The 24,052-nt window shown below is 32.2% G+C and overlaps 1 protein-coding gene across 4 annotated transcripts; it reads right to left on the bottom strand.

Moving 5' to 3' along the window:
• Positions 1–107: 107 nt before the first annotated feature.
• LOC130676180 (phosphoinositide 3-kinase adapter protein 1) lies at positions 108–23,822 on the bottom strand. 4 transcript variants are annotated; one of them, XM_057482217.1, is made up of 14 exons: positions 22,872–23,822; positions 17,249–17,328; positions 15,011–15,877; positions 5,268–5,445; positions 4,700–5,093; positions 4,320–4,616; positions 4,100–4,235; positions 3,822–4,012; positions 3,288–3,360; positions 2,857–3,204; positions 2,100–2,764; positions 1,826–2,030; positions 1,188–1,760; positions 108–675 (listed from the first exon to the last, which is right to left on the bottom strand). In XM_057482217.1, the coding sequence occupies exons 2-14, from the start codon at positions 17,256–17,258 to the stop codon at positions 659–661; spliced, it is 3,954 nt and encodes a 1,317-aa protein (XP_057338200.1). In that variant the 5' UTR covers positions 17,259–17,328; positions 22,872–23,822; the 3' UTR covers positions 108–658. The 4 variants fall into 4 exon arrangements, with proteins under 4 accessions (XP_057338200.1, XP_057338201.1, XP_057338203.1 ...); XM_057482218.1 differs by having other exon boundaries at positions 2,902–3,204; XM_057482220.1 differs by lacking the exons at positions 15,011–15,877; positions 17,249–17,328; positions 22,872–23,822 and adding an exon at positions 7,141–7,840.
• Positions 23,823–24,052: the final 230 nt, after the last annotated feature.

The raw sequence follows: 24,052 nt of genomic DNA, 5'->3' as shown, positions 1-24,052 counted from the left end.
ATTACGTCCAATTAATTTTATATTTTCGTTGCGTAACTTAAACTCTATTAATTATAAATACTCGTCTAATTTAGGAAAATTTAAATAAAACATTGAATAATTATGAGTACAGTTAATTAGTTTATTTTGTATACAATAAATACGTACACGTTTGCTCATGCGTTTAAAAAATTACAAATACGAGGATATAATTATTAAAAGTTATTATGATACCGTCGTATAAAAAAAATTCACATTGATTTACTATTTAAACAATTTGATATATATATGCTACAGGAATTAATATAGATAAATATATAGTAAAAAAAGTATAAAGATATTAGACGTAAAAAATTGCTGTCAATTGCTGTAGTGACCTCGATCTTCGATTAATTCCGTAAATATTTTTTTCAATCAGAAATAACAGTCTTGTTAAATGAAATCCCATAAAATACTTAACATTTTTAAAATCTAATAGCTTATATTTAAATATATCTATATATATATTGGATATAAAATATTAATAAAGTTAATAACATTTAACATAATTTGATTTTATATATTTTGGCTTGTAAATTATCATTTTTATCTATTGGTCATATATATATTTGGTATAATATAATAACAATTATTGCGTGTTAATTAAATGCCGGATTAATTGACTAATTTGAAGGCACGTCTATTTTTTAGATGGAGCTGCAACAAAAAAATTGTTATTGTCATTAATATTTATTTATTTATATGAAAAAAATATATATGTATACATATATTTGTCCTTGGGTTCGTAAACTAATTATAGAAAAATAAATAATTAAAAAAAGTGACGTCAGTTTAAGACGGTCAGTTCCATGAACTACGAAGGTCATGAATAAGTAGAAAATCCCCGTTTAAAAAACGAGTATGTAAATGCAATCAATTGTCTGCAGTACATCTGTTTTAAGTGACGTTCATTGTTTGTTTAAATATTTAAAAAGTTTAATAGTTTGAGTCTTGTGTAAATCATCTTTTAAAAAATGTGCATTTTTTCTTGGTATTGAAAATAAATATTTCCATTGTGTAGAAGTCCCGCTTTATAACAAGAATAGTATAAAGCAAGGTGGAGTGAAGGAGAGTTTAAAATGATAAAAAGTATTAAAAGTGGTTGGTAAATATGGAAAAAAAATGTTGGATCCATTTCCTGTGAAAAAATAAACATGTTTATTTTGTACCTCGAGGTGGAACTGGAGGCGCCGGTGGCTTTTTCGGGATAACGCCGACGACTCTTGGGTCTTGATCACACGGTTGAATATTCATGTAATCGTGCAGTACGGGTGCATCGACAACATCGATGTCCAAGGGTAAACTTTCAACGTGATTTGACTGTATATGAGTGTCTTGATGATTTACGGTCTCGTCTTCTGGATTTTTGTGATCTTTACTATTTATTACCTTGTTAAGAACCTCACCACTAACTTCTGATGCCTCAACATCAGAGTTAACGTTGGTTTTTTTATTATCACAGGAATTGTTAACGTCACTGTTTACGAGGACGTTTTGGAGATCATTTGAATTTACAGTCGGTGTGATGTTTATGTAATCGAGCGGTATGTGCGTGGGTGGAGATGGTGGCGGTGATGGTATCGATAGTTGATTTATATCTTTTATTTCTTTTTGACACTCGTTATTTTCATTTAATTCGCCGTGCGATTGCTCTTCGGGGATACTCATTGATGGGCTGAATGAGTGGTCGCACGGTGAACTGGGCGTTTTTGGTTCGACGGCTGATCCATCTGCATTAAAAGCTGGACAGACAGAATAAAATACATTTAATACTTAATATTAGGAAATTTAAAAAATAGTAACTTACAATGAATCGGTAGACCTGACACTGGGAACGCGATGTAATACTCGTTAGATGGTGTAGGATGTCTTCGATGTTCATCGATGCAATTTGTTGATGATCTTGGTGACGGAGTGTAACGTAGTGGTGAATATCTACCAGTGAATGGTTTAGGTGCTGGTGGAATTTCGTATGTCATCATACCGCCTTTGTCTTCTCTTGAATTTCTGAGCTAAAAATGAATGAATAAATGAATAAATTATGAATAAAATTATCAAATTAACTAATTTGCAATACATACGCGGCGGTCTTCTGTGTCGGAATGAGTTCCGCTGTCACCTAGACTAGTTCCACTACACCCACTGATAACACTCATTCGTCCGGAAGAGGAAGAGCTAGAGACGCTGTGTAGACTGAGGCTGCTGATAGGCCGACGGTCACTGAGAGTTCCATTAGATTTATTATCGGTCTTGCTGTGTGTCGATGCAGTATCGTCATCCTGGCTACTGGCACTAGAGGACTCCTTGGAATCTTTTTTACTCTTTGTAAAAAGTTTTTTAAACCTATCAAAGGGTGTCGGAGCTTTCATCTCGTCTTTCATCTTTTTCTGTATCCTCTCATACTCGTCTCGCATCGAAGCCAACTGTCTCTGTTTATCCTTGAAGCTCTGCTGGACGTCATTGCGGTTTCGCCAGTTCTCCACAAGCCTCTCAACCTCAGAAATAGTAAATACGTTATTTTTAAAGTCATTTATTATCTCAAGAAGTTCATCTTGAGGTCCAGATGGCTCTCGAGATTTAGTTCCAGGATACGATGTTGATCGATTTAAGCTTCCTCCCAAATTAGGCAAGTGAGAGTTCATAAAGTCTTCGCGACTTATCGGAAAATCTTTGCGTAATGACTGCGACATTGTTGGCTTCAATGCCATCAGCGGTGCAGTGATCGGTGCGCTAGTTAATTTAGGGCCTGAAATAAATGAAATAAAAATAATTTAATTTATAATGATTATTTACAAATATATTTAAAGCATGTTATCACCGGCGTGATATAAATCTCACCGGCGGGATGCATTTTCAAATATCCCTGAAGTGGTAGACTCAGACCATTAGCTTCGAAGTTTACTGTTGACTGTGTTGATGTCGACGTTGGTGGTGGAGTAAATAAAGGTCCAAGTACAGGTGTTGGTGGTGGCACAATCGAGTAATTCATCTCGCAGAGATTGGGCGAGGTCGTAGGATTCGGCGGTGGCAGTTGCGGTGGCGTACACGAAATAGAAGCTGAAGTAATGACTGGCCGAGCTGCCGGCGGCACTAAATAAGCTTCGCTGATTGGTCGTGGTTGACAATAGTCCTCTTTATCGTGCTCTGTGTCCAGACTATTTAATTGCACTGGCGCACTTTCATTATCTGAAATACATATTTTTAATTAACAGTAATTAAAGTTCATTTGTTTCTTTAATAACAAACTACCACTAATTATAATCACTCACTTGCTTCAGTACCGGATGTATTTTCACTTATTACTTTTAGATAGCTGTACATATTTGTGAACTCATTCATTTGCTGTATTGATTAGTAGTATCCGGAACATGCAACATAAAAATAATAATAATTGTTAGCTTTGATAATTATGTTACTAGATTAACCTTAATTTTAAACCAACTCCATCAAGATAACAATTTGTTTATTAGTTAATTAATTAATTAGGGGAGGGTGAAGCGAAACGGGGTAGGGGGGAGAGCAATTGCTTTTATTTATGATAAAAACTATTAAAAAAATTTCTTTCTTATGTAAATTACTAAGAAAATTTAATTTAATCAAATTTATTTAATTTCCAGAAATTTTTTTTTCGTCTTTTTTAGGGGATGTCCCATTTTGCCCATAAAAAAATTAAAATTTTTTCTATTCACTTGGAATATCATTAAAAAAAAGATTTAACGTTTTTGAGTCCCCGAAAATTTAGTATTTCCTCAAGTCCCTGTCTTACCCTTCCCCTAATTAATTAATAATATTTTTCTAAGTACCATGTAACCACGAAGCTGATGGGCTAATTTAGTATGCCCGGCTTGCTCAGCGAGCTCCGCTGGCGTTAGTTCGGATACGTTTTTCAAGTCACATGCGATTTCGCCGCCAGGGCAATCAAGCAATTGCCAGGCAAGTTTTTCTAGACCAAAACGTGCGGCGAAATGTAGTAATGTCGGATATTCTTCTTGGCCTAAAAAAAAAACGAACCTTTAGCTTCTATAAATCACTTGGCTAAAAAAATTTTAAATAAAAATCGGTAATTTAAAATTATACTCACTTATAGTATTTTTTTGTAACGGCGCAGAACCACTGGGCGTTGCCAAAAGATTGAAACGCGGTGGGACATTTTTTTGGAATGCATGAACCATCCAGTTGTCAAGTTGCTCTCTGTCTCCTGAGCCAAATCCAAATGTCTGTAAATTAATTATTTAATTGAAATTAATTATCAGGAGCGTGTGGTTTAATGAAGTTAAAGATGATTAAGTAATCAAAGTTACCTGGCACATAAACTCCAAAGGATTATCGTGCGCCCGTAGAATTTGATCCAACTCTCTGAGTCTGCTTTCGCACTTGACTTGACGTACTCCCTGAGGCATTCCATTAACGATTACCCTCACACCGACAAGCATCGACACTTCCAGACATCTCTCTGGTATGGAAAACTGTAGAGTATACGGATTACGTTTTTTCACTTGAGTTATTTCTGTACCCTCGCCGCAGCGATCCACGATGACATTGAAAGAGTCTTCTGGTCTCAGAGGATCATTCAAAATAGCCAGCACTCTACTTTGTCCCTATAAAACAAATTGTGTTTACGTTTATAAATAATTTAAAGAGGCATAAATTACTCGAGATTATTGTAGTAAACTGTCCGTACCATTTTAACTTTTTTTGGATGAATGGAGAAGGTCGTTTTGTCACTCTTCAAAGCGGCCGATGGCGCGGATCCCAAAATAGAGACTGCTGCGCCTAAAAATTCGCCGACAAATGTCTCATCCTGATCCTTAACGAAAAATTTTCGCCATTGTGAGTAAGTAATGAGGGCAGTCTTTTGGCTTTCAGTCAAATGTCCGTCGTGGACACCCAGCATCATTGCTAATACACGCTCGGGTGCCAATTGTTTGGCTAAAGTCGATGCCTGCTCCGGTTTATTTGAGGCTCTTTCCAGTAAAATGGGACACACGACGATTATTTGTAACCGTGCTTTCGATATTTTTTCATGGACCGTTGATGAAATAGCCGTTGCGTCTTCAATCGCCACGTGTCTCACCCTAAAATAAATCCGGACCCCAGATAAATAAAATTGTTGGCAGTATCGGTGAGGAAAAAAAAATAGTATTGAGTATCAAAGACAATTATGTTGGAATTGTTTGTTTAAATACGGCCTTTTAAAATAAATAAGAGTGTTTAAGGGGATGATTGTACATTTGTAAGATAAAACTAACTTGAAAGGCGGGCGTCCCTGCTGTCTGCTGATTTGCTCAAAGCAGGCAGTGAGGTAGTTGACCCAGAGTGCGGATGCTTGACTGTCTTTACTGGAAATGAACACAACATCTTCTCTTTCTTCCATGAGACTTGCGTTAGTACCCTCAATTTTAGTCCCACCACTTCTGCTTCGCGAGCCTGCAATTAAATAATTTTTTAAATTCACCTCCGGAAAATAAAATTTAAAAAAATACTAAGTATTTTTATTTTAATTAAAATCCGCTAATTGTTTGGCTTGTTAATGAGACACGTCAATCTAATAAATTACTTAAATAATATGGTATTTAAAAATATAAATGCTACATAGATTAATTACACAGAGCACTCGGGAGATCTCTTATCATTAATGAGGTACAATGAGGCAAGATTTCATTTTTATTAATGAAAAAAATAATAAATTATCTGCTAATGGGTGATTAATTTTTTTCAATACTGTGTCGTGTATGAGGGTGAAATAAAATTCCCAACGGATGTGCCACTCCCCAGTGTAGATACACGCGGGTCATTTAACTCGTATGATAATTGAAACGTGTTTGCTCAGAGCAATATTTATATATTTATATATATGTTATAGTAGAATGCTGGAATAATGTTTGCTTATATTAGTTTATTTATTCGATCAATTGTCAATTTTAAAAATATGACAGGTCAAAAATTCAGTGAGCAGCCTACTGCAGACTCTTTGCTTTTCTTGTCATTCATATCGCTCATGAGCAGATGGGTTTATTTACTCGTTTCTTAACAAGCATTGAGAATAAAAAAAATATTGTTATTTTTGGTGTATATGGGAGAGGTGGACGTTCTTCTATCCCCCTTTATGTTATATACTTATGTATACATTTCATGAGTGAATGCATTTCTCCTGTACTGTGGCTTTCACACTGTACATAGCATATATCACTATCATATATGTATTTATATGTATAATAAAAGTTGGATCACTTGGATGGATACTCTCGAGTTAAGTCTAGAGCACTGGGATTGAGATATCGATAACATTAACAAAAGATTCATTGTAATGAGGGGAAAAAATATGAAATACAAGAGTTGCCGATCTTTCTGACGTCTTATGAATGAAATTATTTTATTATTATTATTAATGTTTACGTAATTGATGAGTTTTAAAAAATACTTTATCGAAGAAAAATTTTTCTATATGGATACGGGCGTTTAATAATGAAAGAGTTTTATTTTTATTTATCAATCGGTTTTCTCCGTATATAGATTTATTGTGAATGAGGAGAAGAAATTAATCACTCACGTGTCACTAGGCCAGACAGATCAAGGAAGTCCGGCCTTCGTCGTCTTCGGGATCGCGGAGTTTCACATTTAAAACTTGTTGGTATACTTTCCGTAGATGAGATCATTTTAGTTTTCGATTTAATAAATATATTTTTATTTATATTTTTAATAACTGACGGGAGAGATAAAAAAACCACAGTATAAAAATTGTTAGGGAAAAATATTTCTAGCGGAAAATTAAAAGTGCTAGCTCCGGATGCGAATTCCAAACTGTCGATCAAGTGTTTGAGTGCTCGATGAAATCCCGTCTGCTACTAAACCGTCAAATCGTGACGTACTCTATTGTATTGTATTGTATTGTATTGTATACTGAATTGTTTTTTTTATTTGTCGAGACAGAAGACCGGCTATACCACGAATTGGGCGATGTCCATAATAATTAATTGAGTTGTCTGCGACACATGATTAGAATTTAAAAATAATCTTATGACAAGTATGTACACGCGATATTAATAATTATCTTAATATTTTTTAAATTCAAATTTTACCGCCATAGTATTTTTTAATTCAAATAAAAATGAAATTATTTACCAAAGTATGCGATGCTTCGCTCGGCATATCGGTTTTCATCTCTGATTCGCATTTTCTCGCGATAACACGAGACACAATGACAACACAGCAAATATATATGTATATATATTATATTGTACGTTAGGATGAGGCTGTACTTGAAGATTTATTACGAGCACTGTTGTAGTACTGTTACTGTTGCTGATGACTAGTGTACTATTATCATATATATATATATATATGTATATATATCTCACTCCCTTTCTCAAGTTTCTCCGAACGTCAATGAGCTAAGAGCCGAGCTAAAGAGCTAATGTAAAAGAGCTTCTGCAAACGTCTTGCATCTCTTCAATTTAAACGAAACGAGGCAATTAACGTTACCAACACAACTGTTGCTTTCTCTCTTACAATCATATCACTCATTAACGTCTCGTCGATTCATTAACTCATCAATTTAATTATTTATTTTTAACTTTGTTTTATTTTTGCAACACATCTATTCTTATTGTTTTTGATAAACAATGAGAATGCCACTGATTAAGTTTGTTTAAAGTAAAAAAACTTCACAATTAAAAATTTAAACTCAATTGATATTCATCAAGTGTTTGTTCGTTTTCCTTTTTCGGTAAATGTAAATATAAATAAAAATTTTAAATTATTTTTTATTGTGTGTTATTTCGGTGGGTCAGTAGACTATACGAAGAGAATGTTACACGCGGAATGAAACATAAATCCTCTGAAAACACGAGGAATGAAAAGGGTCGAGGAAGGGCGGGAGCAAATAAGCGCGCCGGGTTGCGTGCGCACTCTCAATCTGCGCAATAGATCATTTTGTCGGTCAGAGAGTTTCCTAGAATCTTTTAAAACGTAAAAACTTTTTCGGGTCAATACTTTTTACTTTTGTCACAGTCACAGTCTTCGTATCGTACTTCTAAAGTCATGATTAAGATACAGATGACATGATATGACAGTTTTAGAAAAATATGATTCAACAAAAATAGCTCGGCTGAAAATAAATAAGACACTGAACAATCTATATCTGTAGATAAAATATTTAAATAGAAATTTTTTCTATCCGATACCGCGAAAGCCTCTGCAAATACGTAATATCTAAGCCGTATTTGTTTACCCTTGAAAAAAAAGTTATCTAAAACTTTTTTTTTCTTTTCTCTTTTTATGGAGATATGAAACTTTGGGCCGTAAAAAAATAATTAGTAAAGAAATATGAATGAATATATTAAATATTTTTATTTAAAAGTTTAAGAGCGAGAGAGAGAGTTAATGGGTTAGAGTACAAGAAGTCCATTGACTGCGTCTAAATCCCCCTAAAATTTAGCCAAATGCTAACTCGCTAACCACGGTGGCATTGGACCAGCTTCCTGTCTTTATTATTATTATTATATGTTTATCTGTATACATAACCATACAAACGTATGTGTTGTGTATGTAATAAAGGGAACAAACGTCTTAGAAATTTCGGATCATGCTCAAGCATCTCGTATTTCCGTTGACGGCTCAGCGTTTGATGATACGGTTCACTGCTAAGATAATGTAAGCAAAATAAAATTTTTGAAATTAAATTAACTTTTACACAAGGTTAATGTATTCAACAAAAATATACATTCGTTTGTAAAAAAATCTTTACTTAGATCTTTGGCTGGTTTGTTTTAGATTATTTATTATTTGTGGTTGGTTATTTTACGAAGGGGGGTACAAGGGTCAATAGTATGTTACACTAGTGATGTTTTCTGGCTGGTATATACTGTCCCTTTTGGCTTAACGCTAAAATTGACGAGGTTCAATTAGAGAATTAAACGGGTCGTGAGTCAGTGAATCATTTAATGTCGTCTACAAATTACTAATGGACTAATATTGAACATAATACACAATAAAATATACTTATTTCAATATCAATCTATTGTATGTATCAACAGATAATTAATTAAAGCTGGCGAGCAATTAGACAGTCGGTATAAAAATTCATTCGATTTGATTATAATTTTTTTGTTGTTGTAATTTTCTTTGTAAAGTGAGTAGGCATGTGCTGGCGCGATTAATATCTGGGATTTCTATAAATATAATTTACTCGACGTAGCTAAATATGAGCGGCAAATAAAAAGGCATATTAACTTCTGGTGCTTGACTCCACGCTCAATCTGCTCTGATTTCATTAAATTTTTTTGTCTAGTGCTTACACTTGGTTGAATACTCATAAGTGATAATTTATAAGATGTAATAAATATATATATGAATATGTATTTCGTATAGATATATATACATATATGAACGCGTTCCTCATCTCTATCCAACCAAATACTCAGTGTGAATCATTATACATTGACGAGTGATTTAATTTTAAAAATAAAATTCCGTAAATTTTTTTTACCAGCCTGAAGAAAAGCGCGAGTTATAAAAATAAAGTCTAGCTTAATATATTAAAAGTTTAAATTACATTTCTTTCTTATATTCAAATTTCTAAATATAAAAAAAAATTAGTATAATTGTTTCGAAACTCGGTTAATTGGCAATCGCTAATCAATTTAATTTAAGCAATAAATAAAATTAATTATGATCCTGAAGTTAGCAGACAGTTAAAAATTTTCGAATTTTTATTTCAACGACTTAATTTTTAAAAAAAATAAATATAAAAATATGCACATGTAGAAAATTTAATAAACTATAGGTGCAATTTTTTTAAATATTTTTTTTTTTAATAATTTATTGTTTAAAAAAAAATCCAAAAATTATTGGTCGTCGGCTAACTTCAGTATCATAATTAATTAAGACTTCTTAATATGAGTAGGGGAGGGTGGGGCAAAGTGGGCCCCTTGGGGCAAAATAGGCCCCCCTAAAATTTGGAAAGCCACAAAAATTTTTGCGCAAAGTGGGCCCGCCTAAAATTTGAGAGCAAAGTGAGCACTCTGAAATTTTTTATGAACGAGGCTCATAATAAGTCACCTTCACTTTTTTACGACTATTCATTTATTACTTATTAGTTTATTTATGGCTTACCCATTTTTGCCCACTTTGCCCCATATTTTAAAATTCGTAATTTATTATGAACACAGCTTATTCATAACATTTTCAAAGTGAAGAATTTAAAAAAAGTAAAACGAGCAATAAATTTGTCTCACACAATTTTTTTAGATGGGGGCCCACTTTGCCCCTAATTTTCGATTTTTCAATTTTAATGGACACAGCTTATCAATGTTAAATAACAAACAAGGGCCTATAAAGTAGTGTAACGAGTAAAAAAAAGTAAAGGTAATCCCATTTCTAGCTTACGGGGCCCACTTTGCCCCACCCTCCCCTAAAATAATTTAAATAAAATTCATAGTTTTTTTTTAATCAGAGTAAAAATTTCCTTTATTAAAAAATATGTTGTGTATTTATTTTCTAAATAATAAATATGTATTTGTTGTATAGTTATCGATTTGTTGTCGCCACAGCTTATCAGCTTATCACAAGTTAATCTCGTTTTAGTTTGGTAGGTCGAGAGATCTCAGTACATCCCCTTTAAAAGTATGAGTACTATGCACTCATATATTATATAGATTAAGTAATACTACTTTTCTAGCATAAATACGGTTATGATATATATATATATTTACAGTACAGTGTATGCTAGTACGTGGGTGGTGTTTATCAACGTCTGACGAATAATAAAAAAATAAATCCTCGTAAGATAGAGGGAGTATAAAAATATTATGAGCGGATGAGCATAATAATAATGAAAAATAAAAACAATGGAAAATAAAGATATATCTCCTCGGGGATTACCCTTCTTATTTCTCTGTACCGTAAACTTTTGTGACAATGCCAACAATTAGAGATGTAAATGTCGAATGACAAACACGTGTTCTTAAAAAAAAAGTGAATTTGTCTGAGTGGCTGAGATTTTAGTATTGAAAATAAAAAAGTAAAATGGGGACATGAATTTTAGCCATTACTGTTAATGTACGAGGAGCGATTTGCAGAGTGCAACGATCGTTGTGTATGCATATATTTTATGTATTTAAATATATATATAGTGAGAAGTTATTAATGTTGAGAAAGAGAGAAAAAAATAAAACAGAGAACGTAACGTGATGGGATGAAAAAAAGTAATCGTTGAATATATAAGACATCGTCGGGACTAAAATAATGAGAAAGCTTATAAAAAAAGCTGATTTAGTCAAGGGTGTGTCAACGTCTCGGGTAACGTCTGTTGCACCGAAATATCATAATTAATATTAGAAAGATAAATTTTCAAATTAATATTCTACGGAATGAAATTATTTATTTCCTTTTCCGCTGCAATAATTAATAATTAATGAATACTAAATATCAGTATTATCAGAATTACGATCTTTTAATTAAAGTCGAAATTTGAATCAGTCTAAGTAGATAAATATTATTTTGATGAAAATATTGAAAAATAAAACGTTTAATACTTTATCTAAAAATGAATGATTGATGGATTGTTATATATACATATATATGTAAGTGACGGAGAGTTTGCTTCCGGTTCGCCGACCTATCTCCGGTGCCGGACATCGTGGATTGAGCTATCAAAGCTTATTACTATTACTACACTTAGTTATATTTATTTGCAAATAGAAGCGAAAGCCGAAGCCGAAGTCAAAGCTGAAGATGAAGTCGAAGTGTCAAGTGATAACTTTCAGTCAGATTATTCTCTTCAGAGTTTTAGTTTTATGATAATAAGGAAGAGTATTAGCCTATCTTATGTATGTATATATATAAATATGTGGGCTCGTGTCTATCATGTAAAACTTTTCTAATTCACGTGTCAGATATCACACGCACATTCTCGTTTAATCTCCGGATATCACGCGATAGTTCTCTTAACTGTATAGTACTAGTGGTTATTATTATAAAATAGAACTGTCTTTTATGTTATTACACAAGTCTAGTTGTACATAGTAATAATCATTGGCTGTCTTGTATAAAAAAGTAATATATTGTATTTATATATTTATATATTATACTGTATTGAGTATTGATATATGAAGATTAAAGATTCCGTAGAGGAGACTTCCTTTAACTCTTGAAAGATGTGACCGGAAATTACCTTTCTATCAGGAAGCTTTACACGTGTTTCTCCTCCAGCTTAAATTGTTTTCATTTTTTTTTAAATATTGTAAGATTTTCAATTTTCGTAAGCGGACTGACGGGTTCTGGAGAATTTGAGATGAATGATTAAGAGCTTTTTCGAGCATCATAATGGATGTAGTAATGTGTTAAATTGTTATTGCCTTATGGCATAATAAACTGGCACATCCATAATTCTCGTTATCATTGTTACAACACGAGTCACGTCGACAATAGAGCCCAAGCGATCCGATTAACCACCGGAAGTTTCTTTCATGCGTTGCGTACTTCCATCTAAGGATATGCATTTCATAACAGTTTCAATATTGTTTGAATATTAATTTATATAAATATACAATCAATGTTTTTATTTTTTAATATATTAGAAATATATTCAATTTTTTTTTAAACTAAGAAACATTTTTTTTTGTAAAGGCAAAATTTTTTTAAGTCAAAAATTAAAGAAATTTTTTTTTTGAAATAAATTAGCATCGGAAAGACTGGGGCATGATGGCCCCTTTAAGCCGCTAATTTTTTTTCAGCTTTTGACCATCAGGTTAACGTTTTTTTGATCTCGAACAAATTCATCGAAATTTTGTGATGAAAAATTTTTAAAGAAATTCGTCGTGCCCCGGTCTCCCCTACTTTGAACGATACTTCTAAATATTATTTTTTCTTTCAGTGCAATGAAGTAAATGTAAATATTTATAATTTTCTGGCGATAGTAAATGTATATAAATATATATATTTTTTTTACCCTTTAAACTTGTGCCTGCGTACAAAACGGAAGTGTCAGGGTTTATAAAGTCCATAGAACGTTACATACGCACGTGTTACTGGATGTGTATAACCAGAACCTGCACAGCTTCCGTTATGACTTTTAGCAGGAATTTTAAACAATTTCATTTTAAATCTTTCAAACCCACGGGCAAGACTTCCACTATAATAAACAATTATTTTCGCACTAAAATTAAATTCCGTTGTTATTTTAAGCGCAAAAAAATAATTCGTAATAACATATATATATAAATTTTAATCGCTAAATCTGAAGCGACGTTTGAATTAATTTGATGCAGAAATTTTTCAAAACTAACGGTCAGCTATTGACTCTATTTAATATTCAAAGAGTACTAGCGTTTATCTATCGAGTTGAGTTGAGTTATAGAATAAAATTAATGCATTTATATTTTTTAAAACGGGGGAACAAGAGGAAAAAGAGGTGGGTGATAGATTCAATCGAGGCTGAGAGTAGTATATAACATTTTGTGAATATTAACTACGCGACTTCCGTTGCCGGGAGAAGATAATCTTCAATACACTACAGATGTATAAATTATCTGTTTAATTTTATGTCAGCACCTCGACAAAAGGTTTTATATTAAATAATATTTTTCACGGCTTTACAAATATCAAGATCTCTAATCCCGTTGCTCGTAATTTATATCGACTTTAATATATATATATATATAATTGAGCTGTATAGAGGCAAATTGAATGTAATTTGATTTATAACATTTAGTTGAGTGATTTCTGATTCGAGTAGAGCTACTACTGATGAAAAGGATCCTTGATAACAATTAGATCAATGCGGGTACCAAGTCATTGAAGAGCAGCTTCCGAAATCATGGGAAGCTTTCAGGACTAAACTACAAAGAGACGTTTCTCAGTGACTATCTTCTGTATCTATTATGGCTATATTAGACTGATGCCGCACAGAGTTTATACTCTACTGTACCTCGTACAATACAGTGGACTAGGTCGCAATAAGTGTGCCAGCCCGTGTGCGTGTGACGATGTGGGACGATCCTTTGTACCATAAAGGCTATTATTGAATTTAACACCGACTCAAACTATAATCAAGTCCAAGTAGACTGATGACGATACTCATCTGTTTAGTCATTACAGTTGACAGGAAAATTTGTTCAAAGAATATTTTAAAAACACCAAATTAACGTGTTAGAGATGCTTCGTTGAAATGTTACGAGTGGTCTTGACAAATGAGACAAATTTTTTAAATTAGTTGGGAAACAGTTTTAAAGAGGAGTTTTAATTATAAACTCTCTAAACATGAATAAGTGAAATAAGTGAATATTCACTAATTCAGAGTGCCAATCGCGAACCATTTTTTGGCATAAGTGGTTCGATTTGCACTTGGAATTCGTGGATAATCACTTATTTAGAGAGAAAATGAGATACAGTAGAACCTCGATAACTCAAACCTCGATAAGTTCAAAACCTCTGTAACTTAAAAATTTTTTTGATTCCCTTCCCTTCACAGCTTAAAACCTCTATTACTTAAAGTACAAAACCTCGATAACTCAAACAATTATTTTGAGCATTGCCCTCGATAACTTAAAATAATATTTTGGTGACCTCCATAACTTAAAGTAATATCATTGAGTCATCGTATTAAGTATGTATGCAAACAAAAGGTTTCGCCAAAAGCTTAATTGATTTTCACTTTAGTTTTTCAATTAATCGGGAACTAGGGAAATAAAGGATAAAGGGGAGGGGGAGGACCTTTACTCAGTAGGAATTTTCATATAAGAGTAAATATATATGTATAAATAAATAAAAATCTATCATTTCTATTGAATTATATGTATCTTTTTCACACTCAAGTTTCCAATCAATAAACCTCGTTAAGTTAAAAATTTTACTTTAATAACCTCTCTAACTTAAACTCTCGATAAGTAAAAAACTCGATAACTCAAATTTTTTTACGTTTCCCTTGAATTTTAACTTATCGAGGTTCTACTGTACTATTATTGTTGTTTTAAATATAAAATGTATCACTAACCTTTGCTTTTATGTTTTTTACACTTTACACTTTTCGATTGTTTCCCGCAATCGACTTGATCGACAGGAATAGGCGGTGCTATTGTGTCAGGTTCTCTGATAAAGCCTTCAGTCTGTATAACGGCCCCTCTTCGGGTGATTAAATTCTGTTCTTCACTAACAAAATTACTGCTACAACCAATGGAGTGTCTTCTATTCCCAGATGAACCAGGTGCCGGCAAAGTTGCCGATAAATTATAATACCTCGCGTCATTTATACCCAAAAAAACTTCACCGCCATCGGTATCATCGTCTTCATCATTGTCCCTATAGTGCCGAGGATCACGATTACAACTTCCATTAGCATTACTTCTGACGCTGTTATTAGCAGGGTCTTCACCAGGGAGCCCACAAAAAATCATATCGTTAGACAAGAGCTCGCTGGCAGACTTTAGCGTTCTCCGTCTACTCGGACGGTTTTTACGGTCGTGATCTGAATGGGAGTGTGACCTGTGGGGCAGATACGGCGAGGGTGGTGCCACGTCTGCAGGTCTTGGGTCACCCTTGAGAATCTGAAGTGTTTTTTCGTTGTCTGTGTTTGCGCTCAATGATCTGAAGAGACTCCGGAAACTTCTTCTCGGTCCGTTCGTATTTGCTGTCGCGCGGGATAGCATCGGTTGGCATTCTTCTGCTGATAGTAAATTTTTATTATTATCGCCCATCAATAACGCACATGTTGTCCCTGATGTCGTTGTTGACGTACTGGTGCCCATTCTACTGGGTCTTTTTTTGAAAAATGTCACAAAACTTCGTCCGCTTGATCCCGATGGACCCTCTGATATTTCTGGGGATATTGAATTCCCCAGCAATGAAAAGTACGATGGATTATCTGCAGACATACGATTATTATTAATGTATTTTTTATTGTTTACACTTTTGGAACACTTATTAATAGATTGTTTTTTTATGGAGAGACACGGGATCAAAATTATAAAGAATTCGAATTGTGTTGGTCGAAGGGCCACGACAAAATAACTGTGGGTTGTAATCCAAGGGCCACGAATTGTATATTCGGTCCCTCATCGCAGATATACATGGGACCGAATACAAGATTTAATTTAAAAGTGGGGATAAACCGGACGTTGCATTTTTCTCCCCACCCGCGGGCATACCTCAATAAATTACTTACTCTATTGCTATTATATATATGAATGTATATATGTATATATATTTATGACTCTACAACTACGAGAGAGTAAAACTAGACAAAGAGATAATAGACAAAGCAGTAATGTCACATATGAAAATTAACCGGAAATGTGGCTGCGAGATTATAAACACTTGTCTACAATCTTCAGTTTGGGTTTAAAAAAAATTTATTTTCAAATGTCACAACAATTTTTTGTCAGTGTAATTTATTCAACAAAGTACACTTAGTTACTTAAACCAGAAGATGTCAAAAATAATAATGGTAAAAATAAATTTAATCCCGCGCAGGATTTTGGAGAATCTAAAAAAAATATGTTGAAGTGAATAAAGAACAAAAGTATGTCGTCGGGTAAAAGAGAATTTTATTAAAAAAAAAAAAACTTTTTTAACTTTGATCAATTTGATCTTCAAAGAAGTAATCCGACAAGTAATTTGAGCAGAAAATTTTTGTCAGACTGCCAAAAAAAAAATCTGTACAAAGGTCATGAAAAAAAAATTTTACTCAGTCTTTAATATTTATATTTAATTTCTCTTATTTTTTAATTCAAGGCTTACTCAGCATAAATGTATACTTCCAAGTATTTTGAATTTACCAATAATTGTAGACAGGTATAATAAATATATACATGTATAAGTGTAATAGTGAATATGTGCATTGCATATGACTGTCATCAGAACGTAAATACCGACAGGTATCATCTGTGCACATGTGTATTACAATAAAGAGAGAGAGAGAGAGAGAGAGAGAGAAAAGAGAAGAAATAAATAAATAAAAGTTAAGTTTAAAGAGTGTCTCGCCGACGATACACGAGTACTATGACACCATGGTGAGTAGACACCATTGGATGTGTCGACTCTCTACTTATACATCACAGTAGTAAATCGATGGGAAAATACAGAAGCGGGTTCTTCTCATAGTGCCCGGTGGTTATATGCGCTTAGGCGTGATGAGCATGCATACTAACTGATTTGTTCAGTTGAAACGTGGGCGAGAATTAAATTACATAGAATATAGAAATTACATATAATATATATATAGACATATTCTTACCGAGTGCCATTGTGGGTATATTTATATAGTTCCTCTTAATTTTAAATTCATAAATTATTACACCTGAATCCTATTACATCCTGAAAAAAAGAAAAATAATTTTGAATATATATGTTGTAAAATGTATACATAAATTAGCATAATATTTTATAGCTTAAATAAATTATTTTTAAAATTATTTTTAATTAACTTAAAAGTTTATGAAGCGGCGAATTTTCACGGAAAAAATGAGGTTTAAATTTATTGACTGTAGTATTTTTTACTCGAAATTAGTATTTATTTACTAATTTTGAACCGAGATAGTAATTTATTAAAAAATGCTCAGCATTTATATCAAAATTTGAAACATGAGAAAGTAAAATTTGTAATTAATTTATTTATTACAGTAATTGTGAATTTATCGAAATTAGTGATTTATTTTGTATTAAATCCATAAAAATTCGAATTATTGGTAGTAAATTTCACTTTATATTCATTTTCAAAATTTTGCTTACTAATAATTTACAATAAATTCGGTTCTTTCCGTGTAGATTCAAAATTTAATAATTAAGTTGAATGACATGGAGGAGAGTGCACGTATGCAAGGTGTATTTCACATGCTATTTGAATATTTCATTCATATATACTGAAATAGATGTTAATATTAAAATTAGAATGGGTACACAAGTGTCGCGAATCCCTCAGCTAGATTTTTATCTAGCCCATTCACGTTTGGCACCGACCAACATCCCCGTTATTTATTCTCTTTTCATTCACAACTATTAGACTCACATCCTACACTCTATTCGTTTATTTACTCACTCACTTACTTGTGTACTTAATATTTTTTAAACCCTATCTTCAATTCAAATATTTACCGCCATGTGTTTGGATTTTTTTGTTAATTTATAGGACGAAAATTCCGTCTGCATGCTGCAGCATGTACTGGTATGGGATAAGCGGTTTGTTTATTTACTGAGATTCGACATTCTTTGAGTTACCGAGCATGCAAATGGACAACGGTGCATTTTTTCCTCGAATTCAGTACCGAGTGCGTTAAAGAATGTAAGTACCGTGGTATATGGTACACAACCGCAAATATATATACATATATACGTATATGTAGAAGAGAATGAGCAAAATAAACGCTGAGGAAAATTTTAAATCACGAGGGAGTTTAATGGCTGATACTATTCTCGTAACGGAGCTTTTCTGAGTCTACTCTCCAAATATGAATTAGTGATTTTTCACTAATTTCCAGTTCATATACACTTTTTGACAATGCCACAATCGTACCACGCAGAATTAGTGAATATTTACTATATGAATATGTGAATATGAGAATCATCATTCAAATATATGCCCCATATGTGCAGTTTGGTCTATTGTCAATACTAATGCGACTTAATGTGACCCTGTTACTAGTCGCAAGGTTGTTGAGTCATTTCATGAAAAAATAAATAAATCTTGATAAAAAAAATTCATTTTTCGATGATGATGTTCATTGATTTTATATAATTATCTCTTATGAAATTAATGAACGTTATCGTAAAAAAATTAACCTCTTTATGATAATCTTTAGTTATTTTCTGCAACGCAATAGCATGAAGAGGACAATTAGTATAAATAGCCGTTTAAATTACACCGACACACAAAAAAAAATAAGTTCTCTGTACTTTTGACGGGACCGATTTATTCCCATGTATTTTGACCCGCTGAATCCGAATCCGAGGTCCGTTTAACTCGTACACCCTCAGATTTTTAGAAAACTTTAAAAAACCTTAAAAATACACAAAAATCGACCGTTTTTTAAATTTATAAATTTTTTTAACCCTAACTAAGCATGATTTTTATGTATTTCGGTCCTCTACATACTAACTTGAAGTTTATTTAAAACATTAGCCACTTAAAGTCTGAGTAAATTCCAAAAAACCCCAAAAAATTGCAAAAAAGCAAAAAAATTCTTAGTGTTGTGATGAAAAAAATTTTTTGAAGCATATTAAAATTTTTTTATGTTTTAGGCCAAAATATTTTTTATATATATATCACAGATCGAACAATATGATTTCTTTTATTTATTTCGATTTCAAAAATGATTTTTGTTATACCAAATTTTATTTTTTTCGATTTTTTGGGAATTTTTGCCATTTATTTAAAATTTTAGAGATGTCTGAGCCATGGATGTTCGAGAATTATATGTGACAGATAAGCATACATGAAAATAATTATTTATTTAGCCCGATAAAATTTTTTTCATCACAATACTAAGAATTTTTTTGCTTTTTTGCAATTTTTTGGGGTTTTTTGGAATTTACTCAGACTTTAAATGGCTAATGTTTTAAATAAACTTCAAGTTAGTATGTAGAGGACCGAAATACATAAAAATCATGCTTAGTTAGGGTTAAAAAAATTTATAAATTTAAAAAACGGTCGATTTTTGTGTATTTTTGAGGTTTTTTAAAGTTTTCTAAAAATCTGAGGGTGTACGGGTTAAACGGACCTCGGATTCGGATTCAGCGGGTCAAAATACATGGGAATAAATCGGTCCCGTCAAAAGTACAGAGAACTTATTTTTTTTTGTGTGCCGGTGTTATTGTTAATCCACAGTAATTGGTAAAAGTATCGATAGCTTCTGAATAAATGTAAGTAAATAAACACCCTGATTAAACAACTGAATTCGATCGAATTTAACAGAATTAAATTTTGAAAAAATTTGAAAAAAATGAATTCTGTCTAATTTGGCAGGAAAACCAGAATTTGTCCAAATTAAAACGAATTTAAATAATTTTATTCGGTTTAATTCTGATTAATTCGAAAATAATTATCCAATTTCTGGTTCTGAATCCGAATTAAACTGAATTAAAACGAATTTGAAATTTTTAAATCGGTTTTATTCTGTCCAATTCAAATTCAAATTTTCAATTCAGTTGAATTCTGTTTTGCAGAATTCGACAGAATATAACAGAATTAAAATTTTTAATTCGGTTGAATTCAGTTGTTTTATCAGGGTATATTTTGAATCAAAATTATATTTTATTTTGTACTTCAAATACAATTCGACTTTTGATACTTGGCAGTATTGCTACCGCACTGAGAGAAAAACTATTTAAATTCAAGCAATTATTTTCCTTACAATAAAATGAGTGATTGAGGTGCGCTCTTTTGGATCTTCCAAAATATATTTTTTTAGCATTAAACAAGTGAATAAAATACTTTAATCATTATTCTTCATTAAAGAAAATAATTGCTTGGCACTATATTTAAATAAACAAAATATACATTTTTGTCTCTTAGTGCGGTATGTTTCAACGCTGTTTTCGGGGTTAAATTTAAACTGCACAGAAAAAAAAGTTATCTTGAGTCAAGAAAATATTTTTGGAGACAAACGTTTTTGGGAACCAAGTCAAAATTTTTTTGAGCCGAGAATTTGTCTTGGTCAGAGAAGATTTCTGCTTTATTTGAGAAAATTTAGGTTTTCAAAAAAATTATCTTGAATCAAGAATATTTGCCTTTAGTTAAGAATTTTTTTTTTCTGCACAGAAAAAAAAAATTATTGACTGAAGGTAAATATTTTTGATTCAAGAAAATTTTTTTGGAGACCGAAATTTTCTCAGACAAAGTAGAAATCTTTTCCGACCAAGACGAATTTTTTTTTAACTAAGAAAAATTCTCTTGGCTCAAAAAAATCTTGACTTGGTTCCCGAAAACGTTTGTCTTCAAAAATATTTCCTTGACTCAAGAGAACTTTTTTTTCTGTGTGTGTGATAACCTTAACACCAGGATATTTTGGACTTATACTGGTATTTTTTTTACAGTGTAGCAAAAGCTTTACTCGACTACTATACGAGATGTTTAACATGAAGATATTTTTGTTGGTAGTTTTGGTAGTGGCATTGATTGCTGCCGAAACCTATGCATGCACACAAGCCGGCCACTATGTACGAACAAATATATACATATATTATATATTTAATTGAGTATAATGATCATAAATATATTTATTATTATTTTTCCAGTGCACAGTTGACTCGGTATGTTGCAGCGGTGAATGCAGAAGACGTTCGAGTACATGTAGAGGAAATAAATACGCTGCTCTCTAAAAACAAATTAGTATAAATCGGCTGACAATCACTATCTGGCACAATTACTATAAATTATTAATAGTAATGAATAATTATTTGTTCATATATTATTTGAATTGAATAAAAAAATTATTCACTCGATTTTTAAAAAATATTTTTTTACTGCATCGATAAATTGCTAAGGGATGGTTACAGTATGTTCAGCACGTGCTATTAATTCTCAAACGGATATGAAGGGACTAACTGCCGTCGGAAGAAAAGAGAAATTGAAAAAAAAAAAAAAAAAAAAACTAAATAAAGAATAAGAATTTCCTGACATCCGGACCCCCAGTGGAAGGGTGCGGGAGTAGTTGACACAGGACCAAAGGAATATATACACAGATATAGAGAGAGTGTAAAAAAACAACCAGAGTGTGAGAAAAAAATGAAAAAATAAAATCTATATATATAAATAAATATACACGTATATGTATAATTAAAAGGGAGTGAATAAGAGTGAGACAGCTTTGCACCTGCATATAAATTTTTTTCTACACCTCCCACTACAGCAAACTTCCGGTGTAACGCGTGCCCTTATTAACTTTATTCGCGCACGCGTCATGCCTCTGTAACTTCTCTTGAATCGTGATTACATATTATTAATTTTTATTTTAAATTTAAACTCAATCAAATTTTATCCTTAACCAGTATGCGATTTTTAAAATTACTCGCTCTCAAGTTTAAAAAAAAAAGTCAAGATTATTTTACCGCCCAAGCGCACAATTTTTTTAATAACTCAGAGCATTAAAGGATAAATGTGCACATTATATTTATTGATACTTATGCAACAAAGGATGATTAGTAAGAGAGAATAGGAGGGAATTTATGTCTTCAGTCCCCTTTTATTTATTTTATTCACTACAATGAGTACGATAACAACCGTATTCTCTTCTTGCTCGACATGATTGTCTTGTTTCAATCATTTCACATCGTAAACACTATTAAGCCGTCATACAAATAAAATGTATATAATATATAAATGCTGACAAATATGACTGACATGTATCTAATGTATAACAGTATTATTAAAACGAGCTGTTCTTTAAATAAGTAGCCTTGGTTTATTTTGTAATTGCTCCATTAGATCACGGCTTTAATTTACTCCATTTAAATTATAATTAAAATTACTTATTTATCTATTTTTTCTTAAAGGCCTTTGTGCATTGGCAGCCCATCTGGCAAAGTTCGGCTGTCAGTTGAGTCTATTTATATCGTCTGTGTACTTTTAAGAAGCCTGCGTCGTACAAATTCTCGCGTACGCGTAAACCGCCACGCTTTATTATCTGTAATTTACTATAAACCTTTATCTGTCAAACTCAAACGACATAAACTCTTTAGTATCAACTCCACACTGATTACAAACAAATAAATAATTCAAGTCAAGTTAAATAATTTTTTAAATTTATTTAATATTCAACTCCAAGTTGGATTCAATTTAAAAACTTTTCATAACTTTTTGAAAATATATATGAGTTTAAATATATGATGCATAGAATAAGTATAATATATATGTATGCACTTACCATTTGGAGTATATTTATTATTTATTCTAGTGTGAATTCATATTTAAAAACTTTAAATTCCCCTCGGTTTACACTTTGTCAAGTTTGGCAACTCTATTTCAACAGTTGCCGACAACCTTGTCATGTCTATTGACTACTGTCTGACACAGTGTACTTTGAACTATGCTGACATTCGAAAAAAAATTACTCCAATATTTTTTGACAATTATTTTGTCCCCTACTGTATTCTGTCCCGAGAAAAATGAATTTTTTAAAAAAGTGGCGCGCAATCTTTGACTTATTTTTAAAAATAATTTGAAATTTTGAGCTGAGTTATATTTTTTAACTAAACAACATGCATTCGTATATACACATATATGATATAGTAAAGTGCGTCTCGCGTGGCTAAACGAGAAGAGAATACGCGGGCACACACGTTCACTCGGCACAGTATACCAACGAACTGACAGACGGAAGAGGAAGGGAAGCTAAAGGGAGCCAAGAAGAACTTGGACATGTGAGCTCTGAGCTGTATACAACATTAAGTTTAACGCTACGAATACGCTAGAAGAACTTAAATAAAGAATGAGAGAAAGAGAGAAAGAGAAGGAATAAGTGAAGAGAAGAATAAGACCGTGTTGTTGTAGTCGTTGTTTCTGCACTTAGCATCCTCTCTATCTCACTATTTTTGCTACACTCGAGTGGGTATTATGCATCCCCTCGCACACTCTGTCCTGCTCAAATCACGGGACTTTGATTATTTATACCTTGGTCTTGGGATAGTCGGGTCCTTGTTCAACTCAGTTCTATAAAAACTACCGAGTGGTCTTACGGTTGCAAGCATCATCACCGGGTGTATAGTGCCCACCCATTCACCCACGCATCTGCCGTTTTGACTTTGCGCGCCGCCCAGTGGCATTCACTAAATACTGGCTACTGTATTTAACATTTTATTTTTATTATTTTATATTGACGTACAATTTATTTCTTTACATATGATACTGATGATACTGATACATTTTTTTTTACTCCAATCAGAAAAATTTTTTAACTCCACATTTAAATAATTTAAAATGATTTAAAAAAAAAATTTCAACAAATTACTGCCACATTTATGTCTAAGAATCCTGAAAAAAAGAATTAATTTTAAAAATTTGTATAATTATTAAAACTTCACCTTGAGCGTAATTAATTTTTGCTTA

This window comes from Microplitis mediator, chromosome 10, assembly GCF_029852145.1.
Source record: "Microplitis mediator isolate UGA2020A chromosome 10, iyMicMedi2.1, whole genome shotgun sequence".
Classification (NCBI taxonomy): Eukaryota; Metazoa; Arthropoda; class Insecta; order Hymenoptera; family Braconidae; genus Microplitis; species Microplitis mediator.
Note: the sequence above shows the minus strand (reverse complement) of the source record. Positions and strands in the feature narration are given on the sequence as shown.

Excerpts from the sequence above, each read along its gene's own strand:
- LOC130676180 (XM_057482217.1), bottom strand. Across the intron at positions 5,446-15,010 it reads TAAAAAACATAAAAGCAAAG|GCTCGCGAAGCAGAAGTGGT; the intron begins GTTAGTGATACA and ends ATTTAATTGCAG. Across the intron at positions 4,013-4,099 it reads GTTACAAAAAAATACTATAA|GCCAAGAAGAATATCCGACA; the intron begins GTGAGTATAATT and ends TTTTTTTTTTAG.